The 19828-nt window shown below is 34.7% G+C and overlaps 1 protein-coding gene across 1 annotated transcript; it reads right to left on the reverse strand.

Annotated features, from left to right (window-relative positions):
* Positions 1–2823: 2823 nt before the first annotated feature.
* On the reverse strand, positions 2824–18982 carry LOC141848484 (uridine/cytidine kinase UKL1, chloroplastic-like). The gene is made up of 14 exons (XM_074736517.1): positions 18778–18982; positions 18593–18684; positions 17181–17250; positions 16913–17031; positions 16356–16452; positions 14960–15039; positions 5671–5865; positions 5474–5557; positions 5294–5354; positions 4139–4199; positions 3637–3730; positions 3435–3507; positions 3167–3249; positions 2824–3101 (listed from the first exon to the last, which is right to left on the reverse strand). Exons 1-14 carry the CDS (start codon positions 18971–18973, stop codon positions 2955–2957), a joined length of 1452 nt encoding a protein of 483 aa, XP_074592618.1. The 5' UTR covers positions 18974–18982; the 3' UTR covers positions 2824–2954.
* Between the last annotated feature and the right edge of the window lie 846 nt (positions 18983–19828).

Consider the following 19828-nt stretch of genomic DNA (forward strand, 5'->3'; position numbering starts at 1 on the left):
GCTCAAAGTGGACAATATCATGTCATTGTGGAGATATTTTTATTTCATCGATACTAACAAAACCACTACTGAGTTGGTCCCACTAGGGTTGTAAAGAAAACCCTACATTTCACACCATCGGAGAATTAATGGAGAAGAGTTATATTTTTGAAGTGGCAAAGATACTATTCCGGGTCCGTAGTACCATTGTACTCATGCATCTGTAGTGGTCAAAAATTGGCTGACAACGCTTCCTCCAAAATGGCAGCAGAGAATAGTACTTGCCATGCTACAATCCTTCCCAACAAAGGTTTGATGAGGCTGACTGACCTGACCAGGCAAGCCTGACGCGAGAGGTAGAAGCTATCCCTCTTGAACTTTAGACAGAGGGTTCAAGCATTAGAACGACCTCTACTGAAAATCCTGCTCCTTCCTAAACAAGCATTGTCAATCCACACCTGAATGCTTCATCAATTTTGTCATTGATGAACTACACTAACTATCCCCATGGGATGGGGCCTTTGGTTCTCTCCATTATAGCCGGGAGGGATGAACATCTCTGCTCTCCCGACTCCTCCATGTATGATTCTGCAACTGTCCTTCTCTTGTCTACTATCCTCACGCCTTACTACTCTGTTCTCACAAACAGCGCCAAAGATGTTGCAATCTGAACCTCCCTCTCCATGGCTTCAGACCTCCTGCTCTGCTGCACCACTTATTTAGGGTTCACATTGGTAAAGTCTCTGAGTCCCGACTCTTGGTCTGACTTCTGATATGTGTCTCAGAGTCCCTGCTCTTGCTCTGGATTTTGATCTACATCTCTGATCTGCTAATTAACACTACTAGTGGGGGTTGGTGTTGCCGGCGTGACCCCTTCGATGGTTAAGTCAACACAATGCTTAAAAAGAGATTGTCTTCCTTAAGGGAAGAGCTTGAACTGGAAAGAGGAGAGTGTCTTCCACTAGGAAAGGGCTTGAGCTGAAAGGGAGTATCTTCCACTGGGGAAGTACTTGGCTAGGGAAAAGAGAGGAGGAAGAAGAATAGTGTTGAAGCAAATCAAACACTGTGTTGATTGAAAACTACTCATAGCAAGTGAGCTCAATGGCAATTACCCTCTCTCAGTGAACTTCCTTCACCTTATATAGACATGAAGCTCCCTTCCACATGGACTTCCCCATGCCTTGACCATCAAATCATAGGTGTGTTGCGGCCAACTCCCTGCATGGGCAAAAGTATAGTTGTTACCCTCTCCTCTCTGAGACAGCTTCTGACACATATAACAAACACTGGTGAGGGTCCATGATAGACCTCTCCTCACCGTACAAGGCCTCCTGTTTGCCCAATCTACTAACACTGTTGTCGTCACCTCCATTGGTCAACCTTTGCTTTGCCTATGCCTAAGCCATTGCTCACTGTTCCACCCTTGATTCAAGAATGGTTAGAAGAGATGATTAGACAAAGTATATGGGGGTCAAAGTCCACGAGAAATATTCACAGGTGAGAATATTCTCGCGACCTACGTAACATGCTGAGGATGTTCCCGAGTGGGCATGCTCCTGCATGGTTAGTAAAATAGCTAAAGAGATCGGAGTCCAGGGGAGATCCACGAGTAGGGAGTATCCTCGCAGCTTGCATAGCATGCTAAGGACGCTCCCGAGCGGGGATGCTCTTGCATGGTTAATAAAATAATCGAAGGGATCAGAATCCAAGAGAGAGATCCACGAGTAGGGAATATTCTCGCAACCTGAATAGCATGCTGAGAACGTTACCGAGCAAGGATGCTCTAGCATAGTTAGTCGGCTATGAAAAGAGGAGACTTGGAGGGTTTATTTGAAAAGGTACCAAAGTCATGCGCTTCCCCAACCATGAACTTCCGAGGCCATGAACTTTCGAGGTCGTGAACTTCCCAGGCCATGAACTTCCTAGGCTGCAAATTTCTCAAGTTGCAAAACTTGTCAAGGGATGCCCCACATAGGGTGTTCCCAAGTCACATACTTCCAAGTCACAAAGACTTGAGTCTTTCCAAGGATGTGCCCAAGGGGTTGTTCCCAAGCTACGACATCTCCCAAGTCATAGAAACTTGAGTCTTTCAATGGGTATACCCAAGAGGTTATTCCCAAGCTACGACATCTCCCAAGTCATGGAGACTTGAGTCTTTCCAGGGATGTGCCCAATGAATTATTCCCAAGTTGTAGTGAGACTTGAACTTTCTAAAAATGTGCCCAAGGGATTATTCACAAATTGCGACATCTCCTAAATCATGAAGACTTGAGTCTTTCTGAGGATATGTCTAAAGAGATGTTCCCAAGCTACAATATTTCTCAAGTCATGAAAACTTGAGTCTTTTCAGAGATGTGCCCAAGTGGTTATTCCCAAACTGTGATATTTTTCAAAATCATAGAGACTTGGATCTTTTCGAGAATGTACCCAAAGGATTGTTCCCAACTGCAACATCTCTCAAGTCACAAAGACTTAAGTCTTTCCGAAGATGTACCAAAAGACCCAAAAGACTATTCTCAAGCTGCGATGTTACCCGCACGAACAAGCCTATAATTTCTGCCAAAGTGGGGACTGCAAGACGCATCACCCAACTAGACTGATAAAGGCAATAAATTACTTATGTGCAAAGAGGCCAACCAACATGTCCAAGTCGACCAAATTGACCAACCCATCTAGCTTGACCAAACCAACTAGCCTAATAGGTCAATCTGCCCGACTTGCTTGTGCAACTCAAGTTGGATAAAATAAAGCAAAAAAAAATGTCTATGTCATTCCTCTCGATATATAAAACACAAATAAGAATTAAAAGATTCAATAAAGCAATTGGATTTCAAAAAGCAGCAACATGAAACTATTTATGTCATACTATTGTCTACATTGAAGAATGAATTGCTCATCAAAAAAATAAAATAATAAAATAAAATTATGCACTTCTATCAAAATGAAGCAAAAAAAAAAATTATAAGTTGATCTATTCATCTGTCAGTGCCAAAATAGCGATCACCAAACTCGCCTAACCCTGGAATAACTCGATAATCTTCATTTAGAGAAGTATCAATCTCAGAGGTGACGATCTTCAATGAAGGAAATCGTTTGCAGACGCAGTGAATTCCCTCAGGTGCCTGCATGGACAGAATCCATTAAGATCAAAATCCAACCCTGCAGGAACACAAAATGAAGTTCTCACCGATATCAGATTAAGGAAAATTATTCGTTTCTCAGGAACTCCTTTCTGGATGAGGAGTTCTATGGCTTGGTTTGCTGAATTACCTGAGAATTTAACTTGCATCAGCGACAAGTAAACGGTCTGAAAGATTGAACCACTGTGTTAATTATACTTCCTCAATACTAGTCAATAGTAATCACATGCCTAATAATTCCTCGAACAAAATACAAGTTCAGTCATTTTGGTTATTCTAGAGCAAAGGTGAGGTGTACAAGAACACTATACTGACCTGTAGCAAGAACAGGATCTAAAAGTAGCACATGACGGTCATGAATGTCCTTTGGAAGCTTCTCATATATGAGCTGAAAGAAAAGGAAAAAATAACTCAAATAAGATGTACAAGCTAACGTATCAACACATCGTACAGCATTAACAGAAATACATATAAATATAAGTAAAACCAAGTAAAGATCAAATCTCAGAATTCCTACCTGTTTTCCATTGTCTCCATCACGATGGATGAGAATTTTACCAATCTTTACTCCTTTGCAACATGCCCGCAGTGCGTTCTCCATGCTTTCACCACTGCAATCAACAATGAAAATTGAAGCTCAACACACAGAGAGGTGTTCATTCTGGATATCATTTTTGTCAAAGCTACACCCTGCACTTCCCTTAAATTTCAGCTTATATAAGAACAATTATATAGAAAATTAAACAGATTTAGGCAAAAGGACACAAACAATTAGGTAGGAAAGGCATGAACAAGAGATGCTCTATCAGCCATAATGACAATGGATGAAAAACTGGCATGGGAACAGGAAAACTAGAAAGAAACTATAGGTGATTATTAATAAGATTGGTCTTTTGGTAATTAAATTAAGAAATGTTAGTGTGTTGCTGAAGCAAACATATCAAAAAGTCCACTTATATATGCATATATTTAACAATCTGCATTCTTAAAAAATAAGCAATACCTGAATCAAATCTCACCTTCGCACAATAGACACCCCACAAAGTTTCTTGCAGAAGTCAACTCCTGTGTACACAGATCCTAGACCAAAAAAAGACCAAAATTGTGAGTTCAACCAAATTTTTAATCAAGAACAAAATAGCCATCCAAAAGTAGGTTGACTTCGTATCTTCAATTAACTCTGGATTTGTCAGTGTGCTGTTTGCATAACTGCATACATGTGCTGCACTATTTTATAGCAAGTAGGAAAGAATCCTTATAACCCTTCAACTAAAACCCTCATAGGTTATCATCATAGTTTTATAGCAGATCTAAACCAGAAGGCATGATTTTGGATTTCCTATACACAGTGACAAAACTGTCATCATCGACCATGAACAGATGTAGGACTTCAGACATAGAAAGTTCAAGATAATCCCAACTAAACTATGATGATAACTCCAGACATTCAAATATATAGTTGATTTTCATGTCTCAACATATCTTGAAACTTTTTAGCTTAATCTCCAACCCAACTTAATGCATGCTTTAGCCTATTCATCCAGTCAAGACATTGATCACTAAAATGGCACTACATTTGTAAGGACCACCTTTAGCATTCTGAACATTCTCCATTTATCTGCCACCGCTGAGTGACTTGCAGCTGCAAACCAAGAACAAGAAACCTCTCTGGCCGAGGATGAGGTATGAACTGATGAAACATAAGGGTCTTTGATACAGTAATAAATTTTGTACAACCAAAATAGGTTTCCCCATTTGGATTCATAGTAGCAATCAACAGAATTCGATCCAAAATAGTCAAATACAATTATGATCATCAAAAATAAGGAAACAAAAGGTGAAGTGCACAGTAGCAAGATGAAAACAAACATGAACAAGATATGAGAAAAATAGTATAGAAGTGGATAAAATGTAAGTCTTCTAAGCTCAAAAATAGGAATACGCTGCTTCATCCTATAAATGAAACCTTCTAAGTTCCTTTGAGTTATTATACTAACAGAAACAGGAACCCTTTTACTACAAATCACCTTTTTAGGCATCTTGTTATGCTACATATCAGGTAGCGTTGATTTAATATAATGATTCTATCCCACTAGGACTGAACTCAATTTTCATTGGCAAATAACATACTATTTTTATTCAACACAGGCAACATATACAAGACAACTAGGCACCTGTTGGCGTGTTCACTTGCTTCTCAGTAAATGGCAAATGACCAAGGCCATGCTCGACAACCTGGAATACTATTTTGTGTCAGAACAAAGAGAAGTTATTACTGTTAATATAGAAAAAATTGCCATTACAGCCTGATGATCCATAGCTATAAAGCTGTTTCTATGTCCCTAACAAGATACCAGTCTTATTAGCCGATCTGAGTAGAAGACGAAATCAGGTGTTTCTATGTCCTTATCACGAATAAGTGTATGCATTCCTCGTATCTGTTGACATGAGTATTGGAAACACTGGGCGATCAATTTTCTTAAACATAACAGAATGTAAAATGGAGTGCATTTAGCTTATATAAAATTTATGCAATCTTTGAGAGTGTCACCTGGAATGTTGACTGAATAACAAATACATTAGAATAGATTTTGCACAAATCATGTAGACCAAGCTTTGTTCGAATGTGCTGTACAATGAGATCTATTGCAACAGCATTATCACCTCCACGTGGTATGATGACATCAGCATATTTCTTTGATGGTAGAACAAAATCATCAAACGAAGGCTTAACAAACTTCCGGTACTGCAAACCAATGGGCATATGCAAATATTGCATTATATTAGATCATAAACTGATTAATAAAGAAAAGTCTGCATCATTTTAAGCCAGAGTAGAAAAGGCTCACAATAGCACTAAAACCATGAACAAATACACATAATTAAATACTTTGATTTTGCAGGTTCTGGTTCTAGTAGTAAAGCTTAGAGAGTTTATTGCCTCGAGACAATGGTTTTGATGGAGACAATAAAGATATTCCAATTGCCATACTTCAATTCAAGTTTGTATTACAAGCTTAGATTGGAAATCATGCAACATGGCAATATGAAGTTACAAATATTTTAATGACACTCATCAATGAGTATAATTATTAATTTAATAAGCAATGAGTGAAAGTTAAGAACTACGTTATAGTACTACATTGATTTCATTTATGTGTTGCCAGCTGTTGCTATCATAACCAAGTGCAATTTAGAAACCATGGCTCTTTCCCTAAAATTGATACAAAACACATCAAGCTATTAATCAACTTCTGTTTCAGAAATTAAGTCATAATGTCATAATGTTATTACTCATGTCTATTTTATATGAATCTTGAACTTGTATAAAAATTGGGCTAAATTCTAAGTTACAAAATTATCATTAATTTTTCAAATGATTAAGAAAACTAATACTTTAAGACATTCACACAAATGATGTCTTAGAAGATTTTCAAATTATAAATTTATGACCAAATCTTTTACTAGAACAAGTATTCTACTGATTAAGATATATCAGAATAATTTTTTCCAATAACAACAACATATAGTTTATAGAAATGCTTACGGAATATTTGATTTAATATAAAACTTAAAGTAACCCAAAGATAAATTAAAAATTAATTCAGATAAAATAAAATTCACATAAACAAAGTTGAATATATCCTAATTTCAATACTATATTATCACTTCTTAGCACTTTTGCAATTGTATGTAATTTTATATTATACTAGTACATATTTGCAGTCACGATAAATGATTTTTTTTAATGAAATAGTAGTGTTACAGATATTTTAAATAACAACATAAGAGTTTAACAGGATGATCTAATCAAGAAAAGTATCTGAAACTATATTAATTTTTTAACAAGGAACCAAGAAAAAATGCAGATAGCTTTACTTAACTCTTGATGTAAATTCTTCAGAACCATTTCCAATATTCAAAACTATACTAAAATAATCTCATAGACACAAGTTAAAATCTTTAAAAGTTTTCAGAAACAAAATTAAACTGATAACAAAGACCTCACACAAGGGTTAGCTGAAATAAGCATAGAAACTTGTTCTGTCTAGAGTGATATTTTGAATTCCATGTGTAATTAACAGAAACTATTATCACAATTTAATACAAGTTGAGTAGTAGGATGCTCTAATCTCCATCATGCATTAGACCCAACCATGGTTCAAAATTGACGGTTTGAGACAGATTGACCCTTAACCTTAACCGCTCACAATGGTTACGATTCATAATTCGGAATTGTCAGTTCATGATTCGGTTCACGGTTCACCATAGTTCAAAATTATTATTATTTTAAAAATAACTTTAAAACTATAAATTTACAAATATATATATAAGGCTTGAACTTATTTAAGTTCTACGTATCCTTAAGGTATAGGGGAATCAAAACCCACATAGTTCACTTACCTTTTTACTCTTTTATCTTATGAAGTGGCATTGTTACTTATTTTCATTTTTCCTTTCTTGTAATGTTCGTTCTTTCGGTATCAAAGACTTCTACTTCGTTCTCTGAAAGTTGTATTCCTTGAATTCTTTTTTCGACTCTTGTCCAATCATCAAATAATGTCTAGGCTTCCAACAAGTCAGGAGACAAAGTAAATCGTCATTCATCCAATATATTTCCTCCAAAACTAAATGTTTATTCTATGGCAACGGTTGACACTAAATAAACTAAAATTTCTTTTGCTATGATGGAGAGAATGGAAAAACTTTGAGCCTTCTATAACCACCATCGTAAAATATCGAAATCTAACTCGCTCTCGCTATCTACTTAACTAAAATCAAAAGAAGTCGTAAAATAATTCTCAAATTTCTATCTCAAACTTGAAGATCCTTATGGACATTTCATCCGTTCTTTTAATAAAAATTGTTATTGTAAGTTTTCAACTACTACTAGTAGTACTAATATTTTGTGTTTCAAACATATTATTTTCTAATTCATATTTTATACTATAATCTTTATAAATTTCATATAAATTATTTTTGGTATCCATATTTTGTAAGTTTTGAACTATTAGTACCCTAGTGAAGTTTTGATATATAGTCAAATAAATCTAAAATTAAATCCGTGTTATGTTTGATGTGTGTCTAAGTGTATAGGGACATAAGATAACACATGTGTTACAGATGGTGAACCTTGGCAGAAGACGCAAGCGAACAAGAAGGATGGCACGGGAAAGAAGTCGATGGGCTCGATGCATCTAAGATACGAGAATCTACAAAAGAGTATTCTGGCGAAACAAAACGCATGGGAGTGAGTCAGAAGGACTCGGTGCATCTAAGTAACAAGAAGTCGGAAGGAAGACTGCATCAGGCAACCAAGGCAAAATAGAAGAGGAAAATGGTCAAGCCAAGGTTGATCATTCTAGATGCGCAGACTCCAGGCACCCGGATCAGTTTCAGGCACTCAAATACCCAGTCCAGGTCAGCGCGATCATTGCCGAGGTGGATCAGGATGGAGTCCACGTTAGCAGAATCCAAGTGCCTGTATCATTTCCAAGCGCCCGAATTGCAAGGAATCATCCAAAATCGTTAGCGGACCATTAGCAAAGTGGATTGGGTTTGACAAATCCAAGCGCCCGAAAGGCTTTCAGGCGCCCAAATATGCCATGTTAACACAACGGTCAGATTGAAGAAAAAGTTATAAATAGATTGAAGCTCGAAGAAGAAAAACATACACATTCGAATTCATTATCTTTCAGCTTTTTGTAGTTCTTACGTTCAACTGTTGTACGAGGCTTCTCTGCCTTCAGATCGTTTCGGACAAAGAAATTTTAGTGGAACTTTTATAGTTCTTGGACTAACAACCTGAGGATTGCAACCAAGTAAATTCGTGCCTTGTTATTTTATGTGATATTTGTGTTTTTAATTAGTGTGTGTCCTTACTAAAAATGTTAGCAAAAGAAATAGAGACTTTTGATTTACAGGTTGCTATTCACCCCTTCCCTTTAGCAATCTCAAACCGCTTCCGTCGCACCAACAATTGATATCGAAGTCATGGTCTATATGGAGCCATGTGGGGACCCAAAGGAAAAAAATGAAGGAGGTAGGGGAGGCCCGGATCATAGGGATAATGGTAGAGGGACTCACAGTGGTCTTTTGTTTGAGAGGATTACTGGGATACAATCAAAGTCCCACATTGGAAATATATAGAAAAGATCATGAGCTTATAAGATGGAAAATATCTCCATTAGAATGGGGCATTTTGGATACAATCTAAAAATAAAACCATGAGAACTTAAGCCCAAAGTGGACAATATCACACCATTATAAAGATATTTTAATTTCATCGATTCTAACAATTGATATCAGAGCAAGACCGCTCAAAAGGACTAGCCGCCAACTCAACAACTAGATCGGGAGGAATGGTCAAATCAAGTATTCATCCACTAAAGTTCGAAGGCGACTTCACTATGTGGAAAAAGAAAATAAAGGTATTCTTTAAAATCAATTTTGAAATTATGTATGTATTAAGTACGGTTTTTTAAGTACCCAGGAATGAAGACAGAGATGAACTCGAAAAATACAGATGGACCAAAAAGCAACGAAACAAATTCATGGCCAACGGTAAAGCAGAGTTCGACCTACTAAGCATCTTACCAGTGCAGGAACTGAACCGAATCGACCATTATAATTCTGTCAAAGAACTCTAGGAAAAATTCTTAGAGCTCTATAAAGGCACCTCGAAAGTAAAACTAGTCAAACGAGATCTACTAAGAAATCAACTCAGCAATCTTCAATTGGAAAAAAGAGAAAAGGTGGTGCAACTATGATAGACTCAAGAAGATCTTAACAAATCTCCACAATCTAGAAGAAAATATTTCAAATCAGGGCACTTTACAGTATGCGTTAAATGTTTTCCCACTCACTCAAGAATGAGTATCCATAGTAGACTCATACTATATTTCCAAGAATCTCAAGGTAAGTAGTTTAGAAGATTTCTTCACTATTATAGAATTACACGAATCAAAATGTGCAAGTTTAAAAGAAACAGAGAAGACAAATCACAACCTAGCACTAAGAGCAAGGCAAAGCGAGTCAGATTCGAAGTCTTCAATGGATGGAGATGAAGAAGCCTATCGGGTAAGAAAAATGAAGACATGTTTTAAAACTAACAAGTTTGATAGGAAACAGGCCTCAAAACTGTTGAGAAAGAAAAGAAGAGTAAGATGCTTCACTTGTAACGAAGAAGATCACATCAAAGACAACTACCCCAAACTCAAAAAGATGATGACAAAAAAAAGGAAAGAAAAGACAAAGCCCCAACACAAGAATCTAAAAGCAACTAGGGATGACTTCTCAGAAAATTCAAAGTCAGAACAAATAGTAGGGCTTGCACTAATAGCAACACATCAAGAAGAAGAGTCAAAAAACTCGACATCAAGTGACAAAAGCAATAGTGCAGGGGGAGTCTCAACCAACTATCCGAAATGGTAAGTGAGGTACGTAACCTATCTTCTGATCAATTTTACGACACAATTAAAATGTTATCCAGGTTGTTATGTAAAGTTAGGAAGAAATGCATGAAATTAAAATAATTTAAAAAAGAATTAGAAAATAGAATGGAAAATTCATGTTCTAAGGATGAACTTGAAAAAGTTAAAGATGAAAATGCAAAATTAAAGAAACAAATAAAAACTCAAAAAATAGAATTAGAAAAATTTTCTATTGGTTCACATAATCTGAATAGAATGTTAAAGAACCAAAAAACAAAATTTCGACAAGGATTAAGATATGGAGGACCAAAATAGAATTATAGAAATTTCAAGGGCTAAATTTAAAAAGTACCAAAATTATTTATTCCAAAAAAATGTTTGATAAATCCAATAGGTTTAAATTTATTTTGGATTCCAAAATCAATTTTACCTACTTTAAAAATAAATTATAGGATAGTCAACCAAGGAAAAAAATTTTATGGTTGACTCAATATGCAAAAATAATTTCTCGGTATATTATGTATGAAATTTTTATAAAAATTATTTTTTTATGAAATTATGACATGTTTTCTGTCAACATATAAATTTTCAAAATTTTTGAATGTTTTAATATTTTTTAATAATTATCAAAAGAAAATCATATTTTTTAAAATTAGAAAATTAATTAAAATGCATTTTCGATGAAAATCAATTTTTCATGATTGAAGATATTGTGCTCCATATCTAGTAAAAATTTTAAAATTTTCTATAATCCGAATAATTATTGTCGAATTTTTTATAACCTTTTTTTTGTTGTCAAAAGGGGGAGAAAAATAGAAAATTAGGCAAAAATGCAGGGAGAGTTAGAATATTTTAACTGCTTAACTAATTTGCATTATGCTTGCTTTATTTTTTTATTAGTAATTTATCCTAATTTTAAACTTGGTTTGACTAACATCAGAGATTATTAATACCTTAGTGGAGTTTTGATATATGGTCAAATAAGTCTAACATTAGATCTGTGTTATGTTTTATGTGTGTCTAAGTGTACAAAAACTTAGAATAACACACGTGTTACAAATGACAAACCTTGACAAAAGACGCAAGCGTGCGAGAAGAATAGCATGAGAAAGGAACAGACAGGCTCGATGCATCCGAAGTACGAGGAGCTACAGAAAAGTACTTCGGCGGAGCGAGAAGGACGCACAAAAGCAAACTAGAAGGGTCCATTGCATTCGAGGGACGAGAAACCGGAAGGAAGATTGCGCAAGATAACCAAAGCAGAACAGAGGACGAAAATGGTTGATCATTCCAGGCACCTGGAGCTGTTCCAGGTGCCCAAACTCCGAGCAGCCGAATCAGTTCCAGGCGCCCGGATACCCAATCCAAGTCAACGTGACCGTTGCCGAGACGGATCAAGATAGAGTCCACATCAGTAGAATCCAAGCGCTCGTATCTTTTCTAGACGCCTGGATTGCAAGGAATCATACAGATCTGTTATCAAACCATTGCCAAAGTGAATTGGGTTCGACAAATCTAAGCGTCCGAATATGCCACGTCAGCACAACGATCAGATCGAAATAGAAGCTATAAATAGACTGAAGCTCAAGAAGAAAAGCACACATTCGAATTCATTGTCTTTCAGCTTTTTGTAGTTCTTACCCTCAACCGTTGTACGAGACTTCTCTGACTCCAGATCATTTCCGACGAGAAGATTTTAGTGGAGCCTTCATAGTTCTTAGACTAACAACCCGAGAGTTGTAACCAAGTAAATTCGTGTCTCGTTATTTTATGTTATATTTGTGTTTTTAATTAGTGTGTGTTCTTGCTAAAAACGTTTGCAAGAGAAATAGACTTTTGATTTACAAGTTGATATTCATCCCTCCATTCTAGCGATCCCAAACCGCTCCCGCCGCACCAACATGAACTACTAGTACTAATATTTTATGTTTCAGATATATTAATTTATAATCCATATTTTATACTATAATTTTTATAAATTTCATATAAATTATTTCTGATGTCATGTATAATACTAGCGAGATTTGGAGAAGAATCTTTAAATGAAATTAAAGCATCATAATACAAAACTAACATTTCTTGTAAAACTTCTAATTTAAGTCTAGAGTCAAAAGCAAATGTAACTAAATAAATTTCAAGAATATAAAAAATATTTTTCTCATTTTACTTTCATGTTAATAACACAAGAAGATAAAAATTAATTTATACTATGTTCATTTAAAACTAACACTATACTACAAAAATTCACCATAACTAAATGAAAAATAAGATAATAAACACCAAAAATTATTCGATTATATCATTAAATAGTTTTAAAATTTTATAGATACTACTACATATATTTTATTGGTGTAAAAATAAATATATATTAGCATTATTATTTTGTACAAACAATGAACATAATAATTCTCTATATTGAAATGAATCTTATAATAATTGATACATTGAATTTCAACATGTCGGTACATCACGTAAAAATTTTTTAGATCTCATTCCATTACTCCTACAAAATACCTCATTGTTTCATTATAATAGGATACGACCATAAATAAGAAATAACAATTCTAATTGATTTAATATGATTTTCTAAAATTTTTAATCGATCTTGAACACAAATTTAAAACATGACATATGCAACGAATATGAAAAAATAAATGACATAAGTTTAAGTTGTTCAATACTAGCAATATTAGAACTAGCATTATCAAATGATATTGAAAATATTTTAGAAGATAATCCATATTCTTCTAAAATTAAACATAATAATTAAAGGATGTTGTGAGCAGTGTGATTCATCAAAAACTCTATAGGCTAATAATTATTTTGAAATTTTTCAGAAGTTATCAATTTAATGACAAGTCACACTCATATACGAATGCATTTGTCAATGATCACTCTAAATATCAAAACATAAATAACTTTATTATCTAATTTACTAACTGTCTTCATATACTAATCCATAATCTTTTAATTGTACGAGTAAGTATTGTTCGAAGAACACATTTAGCAGATAAATTAAATGATTCTTGACAAAAATCTTTAAAAGTACATTTATACCCAAAACTAAAAGAAATATATTCTATGAAAACAAATCTAATTAATGATTCTCTTAATTTATTGTCAAAATATATAAATAAACTGAAATCAGTACCTTCACTAGTTGAGGAAATTTTCAATAATTGCATTTGAGAATGTTTGATTCCATATCGCATTGGGTGCTTCATTTCGACGTGTCATTTCAACGAGTCATAACCGTCACTCGATTGGAATTTATAGAAGGCATTACAATGCTTACATTTTGTATGCAATTCTCCGAACGAAAGAGTAACCTTCTCAAAATGTTTGATAAAAATAGATGATTTTAAAAAAAATATCCCGAACCTTAGAAGTATCGCATCAACACTTCCTTATGTCTCGAGTGTCAGAACTTGCTCGAGCTCATCATCGGTAAATTGAACATCGTGATCCTCATTTAAATTGACTATTTCCTTTCCCCTCCAAGATCAAGATGATGAACTTCTTCCTTCCATTATGATTGTAGAATTGAACTATTGAAGTCGAAAGCCATCAAGATTTGAGAATTAAGAATGAAAGGAAAAAAGATGATGTAGAAATGATGAAATGAACTCCTTATTTATAGAGTTTGGAGAGTAGCAGACACTAAATCATAGCCATTGATCAAAAAACGACCAAATAATCTCAACCGTTAAAAAAAATCTAACTCTCCCCAACGATCAGAATTGTTGGTTAATTAACGATTCCAACGATCGAAACCACGACTATAAATAAATAAATAAATAAAATTAACTACCAAACCAACAGTTTGAACTGAAGGTTTGAATCAGTGGTTCGACGGTTAACTACCAATTTGACATTTAATTAAGCCCTTGAACTGTAACCAATCCAGCCCCAGCCCAGCCAGTTACGGTTCAGGCCCAGCTAACCGGGTCAACAAGTAACTGGCCCGTTGACCCGATTATGGGTCCGGGTCAGGTCCGATTCAAACTCGGTGGGGTCGGTCTATTTCTATTATGCATGATATGAAACAATATAAAATAGAAATATCTCACCAAAATATTAAGTATTCTATTTAGCTTAAACAAAAGATTATCCAACAAACAATGAATTTGAACATCTGATTCTTGAAAAAGACAGCCAAATCATTGTGTTTGGCTAGTCATATACTGGTAAAAATCAAACATAAACATTTCAATGTACTGCAGTGCTTGAAATATTTATACTGAACCCGTCATATATATGATGCTACAGGAAAGAGCTCACAAAAGCTGTATTAAACCTCACAAATGCTATTGCAACATGGAAAATATGGATGTCACAATAAGAAGTAGCCAAATAAAATGTATATTTGTCAGTAAAAGAAAGTAAATCACATATAATAGGAAGTACCTGCTCAAGAACTGAGTTCACATCTCTGCCTCTCTCAACAGTATCACGCCTTATTCTTCTAGCAAGCCTTGTATCAGCATCTAAATGTGGCATTGAGGATGTGAGAGAGAAAACTTAGATGTCAAAATAAAATAATCGCAATTAAGTTACACATCAACGTCAAAGTTCTCCTACTTTTTTGGACATTGATATTAATTGAACTATAAGTACTAGACATTAAAGTAGCAATAAACTCTACAGTTAGTGCCTTTCAACAGCTCCACATAATAACTAATAACAGAGGATCTCCATTCCTGAAAAGCTAAGACCTTAGTTCAAGGCATACAAAGATTTCTGAAAAAAATCTTCTAGACACAAAAGGAAAGATATAGATCCTTGTGGCTGTCAAATAAGACTGCTTAGCCCAATAGCGTCTACTGAATAGTTAGGCTAGCCAAGGAGAATTACAAGTAGACTTGTCTGGATATTCTTCCAAAGTTTCTAGGACTCTCATAAAGAATTCTCTACAAAAAAGAGGGGCTAACATGCTTAGTTTAAGATACTGCAGCAAACCATTCATGGTGGAACAAAAGATACTGAAGTAATTGATACAAGTTGGCCAAGATCTTGGTGCATGGGCTACAAACAGTGTTTAAATCCTTTCTGTAGCTGTCTAGCATTAAAAAAAATTGTTTCATTAGGCTATAAGTTCAAAGTCAAACTAAAGATGTCTGATTGTTTAAAAGCTCTAGAAATACCAACGTAAGGCTATAAGTTGAAGATAGCTGTTTTATTAGAATATCTAGGAATTGCCTTTGTTACTAAATTTCTGCTTCCTTCTCTCTTAAATACAAGAATACTACACTCATCCATGATGAACAAGTCTCTCATAAATGCAAGAATACTACACTCATCCATGATGAACAAGTTACATAGATTCAGACACCTCAACTTCTAATAAACTTATTCCCAATGGGTAAGCATAGTTTATACGCTTTGAATTCTACTAAGAACCAGCACAAAAGATAAAATAAAATGAAATTTTTCAATAAGAAGGGGGGAAAGGTAATTTGTACCAGAAGGATCCATGAACTAAGGCTCAAGACTTTTAAAGAATTCGATAAAGCTTTTAGTTGTTGCATAAAAATCGATAAGCTTTAATGTGCATCAACATAATGAACTCTGAGAGTTCAAATTCCTCTGACACATTCTAACTTTAAGAAAAAACATAAAGAACTTCAAATAGAATTCATTTTAAGGAATCTTAATTTATTAAGGCCGTTTGGAATGGCACATGATTGCAGATCCATGACAAAAAATTAAACAATTAAAAAATCAGAAAATTGAAAGTTCTTATATTTAGCAGCAACCTTCACGCATAAACGAAATATGAAAAAAAAAAAAACTAACAATATACCTGTGTCGACAAATATCTTCATGTCCATCATGTCACGAACTCGAGAATCATGAAAAACAAGGATACCCTCCAAAATAATGACATCTGATGCATTTACCTAGGAAACAATGATCAAGTCTGAATATGCCAGATATTTCTAGCCAATGAACATAAAGAAACACTAGATGTTAAAATTAACAAATAGCTATTCAATCATTACACAGTCATTTAAACGATAATATGCTAAGAGTTTGAGTTGGAATTTATGCATAATCTTGAAATATATTAACAGAAAAAGCAGGAAAAAGGAGTTTGATTAAGGCCAAAATTTCAAATCAAATTAAACCAAATAACAATTCAGGGTTCGAGCACATAAGGAATACAAATTTTGGGCTTGAAAAGGATTACAAAAGTGCAAGGAAGTGGTAGGAGTCAACCAATCATATAACACATCTAGTATGTGGGCCATTAGAATTATTTTTGATGGTAAAGCAGTGTAAAATTTTGAACACTTTATTTAGGAACAAGCCTAATACTTGCGTAGCAACAACTATCATTCTGATGTAATATGTAGGTACCTTTCTGAAGTCTTCAGAGCAACGCTGATGGTTCTTAAAATCATAAATGGGAACATTAACAGAATAGCCACTCTTTAGCTTTTTCATGCATTCTAGAAGTTTTTCGGTATCAAAGGCATCTAGCCAGAATAACATGAAAAGGTATTAGAATCCACTTTGAAGAAATTGTAAATTGCAGTAAGTAGAAACAATACCTATGCTTAGTGCTATCTGTAAAGTTTAATGCAATTAATAAGTGATGAGTAACACAGGATAATAGAATGATTACCAGGATGATCAAAATTGTAGTCCTGGGCATGCTTAGATTCTTCAGCAGTTAGCCCACGATAAAATGAATCCTGTCAAGCATATTAGCTGATAAGGAAAGCAATGATTAAAATCTATAAGTTCAGAAATACATTGCCAGAACATGTATCTTATAATACATGAGGATCCATTGTGCACAAGAGACAAATTTGATTTTCAGCATAACAAAGTTCATACAAACTCAAAGAAAGAAAATGTGAAAGATGTGTTCACACTAGATTGCAATACAACCTCACACATTATCTAATAATTATTTCACTGTACGTATAAGAAAATTTTGTGTAGGCCACAAATGCTGGGTTAGCTTTAGTAGCATCTTGTAGCCTAGAGAAATCTCTTAACAATTTGTTTTAGTGTGAAACCATATCTTGTAGACTGCTGAAACATGGAAATTCATATGGGAGTTGGAATTTTTGTTCTTTTTGGAGTAAAATTTGTCAGGAAATGGATAGGGCAAGTTCCATTAACACTGTATGCTATCAATCAATCTTGGTAGGTTTTTATCAATCTTTATGCAGTCAAAAGACAATTTCAGCACATCTACTTCTATTGATTGTATATCGATCCTCAAGAGCAGTCAAAAGTTAATTCTTGGCCAATTATAAACTCAGGCCCATCTTCTTTAAATTGATTTCATATATTGTCCAACAGTTCCCAAAGGAGATACAAAAGGCTACACTTTCACATACAGTAAATGCAACTCTTGGGTAAGTTTATATTTTTTGCACGAACAATGTTTTCTTCACAAAATCAACTGCTTATTCAGAAGCCAAATGGTAAAGAGACTTTGCAAAGACATGACAATATCCACCTTGTCTGCTGATACAGACTGACACAAAATAAAAAAATCACCTAAATCACAAGAACAAGAAAACACTAACTTTAATCTCAAACAATCCAACAATATGATGGCTTCAAGATCATTCACCATTCCTCACTACAGAAGATGGAAAAGATTGAACACGTGCCAAAGTAGGATAAGATAACTTCAATATTCCTCAAGTTTGCAGCATGTAAGGAGAATAGACAGTCAGCAAGAATGAATTCTCCTCGATATATTTATACACTCACCTCTAGAAAGCAGTTTACTAAAACGAAATCACATAAAAGAAACTACCAATAGGCAAATATAGTAACCTCTCAAATAATGCAAGCCCTAATTTCAGAATCAAATCATTTTGTCATTGCGGTTCTCAAGACGCTGTTTCAGTAATGGCACATATAATGCAATTTCAGAAGAATTCCTTTCTCCTCTCTCTCTCTCCACACGCCAACAAAAGAATGAACCAACGTGAAAAGAATGAGCATTCTGTGGATTTTACCAAAGAAGCAACAAAAATCGATAAAAAGACAGCAAACGATCATCTTCTTTACCTGATTCACAAGAACAACACGGTGATCGCGAAGCTGCAGTATGATCATCTCGCAGACCGTGGTCTTCCCCGAAGCCGTACCCCCGCAAACCCCTAAACAAAGAGGCGAACTCCAAACGATTCATAGAAGAAGGATTTCAGCGATCTATCTAACATCCGACTTGTATTATCATTTGCGTCCGTTACCTATGACGAAGGGCTTCCTCGGGGAGGCTGCATCCGCGTCGTCGGCGGAATACCCGGGAGATCGGAGGAGGGATCCCATGGCGGACGAAGGCGATGAAGGGGCGGACGAAGACAGGAGGAGGGAGTCGAGGCGGAGGCCGCTGAAGTGAACGCCGGAGGCCACCTGCATCACCTCTTCCATCTCCTTCTCCGGCATTTCGCTGTTCCTCTCCTTTTTCTCAATTCCCCTCTTCCATTTCTTTCGACTGACCGTATTTATAGGCGTGAAGAGAAAAGGCGTGATTGGCCGGTGCAAAGTTGTGGAAAACGGCCACATTCCATGAGCACCCTAATTTGCACGTTTTCTCCCTCTCACATTATTAATTATTTAATGATTTGAATCTTCCTAATTTGCACGTTTTCTCCCTCTCACATTATTAATTATTTAAGGATTTGAATCTTCCAAATACATTTCAACTCCGCGTGTTTTTTTCCATACTATCTCGTTAATTTATTTATTAGATAAATAAACAGATTTTTTTTAAATATTCCTCTCTGTTAAAATTTAAATTCTTATTTTCTTATGTATTTCTCTAAACCATTAATAAATAATATTATCAACTCATTATATAATAGAATGAAACAGACTTAAAAATCTTCGATTCAATCCAATTTAAAATAAATTACGAATTAAACAAATCAAATGACTTATCAAAAAATATAAAAAAATTAAAAATTTTAAATTTAAATTACAATTTATATGGATCAAATTCATCCACTCATTAAATTTTCTATTTTAATTTTAAATTTTGAAAGAAAAAATTCTCAACTCACACGAGTCACAAATAATTGGTCCATTTAGATTCACTTTAAAATATATTGATAAAATTTTATCTCAATCCACTTAACAACTTTACTCATTGAGCTAATTCTAAAATTTTAAAATTATTAATTCGTGGCACATACAATTGAGTTGTATCAAATGTACAAGCAAAGAAACTGAAGCATAATAAAAAAACACAAATAAAATGACAAAGGGACAAGAGCAGCATCTTTTTGTCCAGACAATGGT

This window comes from Curcuma longa, chromosome 17 (assembly GCF_044706935.1).
Source record: "Curcuma longa cultivar G26 ecotype Majalengka, Jawa Barat chromosome 17, ITB_CL_G26_1.1, whole genome shotgun sequence".
Lineage (NCBI taxonomy): Eukaryota > Viridiplantae > Streptophyta > Magnoliopsida > Zingiberales > Zingiberaceae > Curcuma > Curcuma longa.

What these genes read in the sequence shown, in the direction of transcription:
- LOC141848484 (XM_074736517.1), bottom strand. Translation starts at nt 18,973, where the DNA reads ATGCCGGAGAAGGAGATGGAAGAGGTGATGCAGGTGGCCTCCGGCGTT. An exon ending in GTGTTGTTCTTGTGAATCAG is followed by an intron (nt 17,251 to 18,592) that starts GTAAAGAAGATG and finishes TATGCTTGACAG; the next exon opens with GATTCATTTTATCGTGGGCT. An exon ending in GCAAGTGAACACGCCAACAG is followed by an intron (nt 4,200 to 5,293) that starts GTGCCTAGTTGT and finishes TTTTTGGTCTAG; the next exon opens with GATCTGTGTACACAGGAGTT.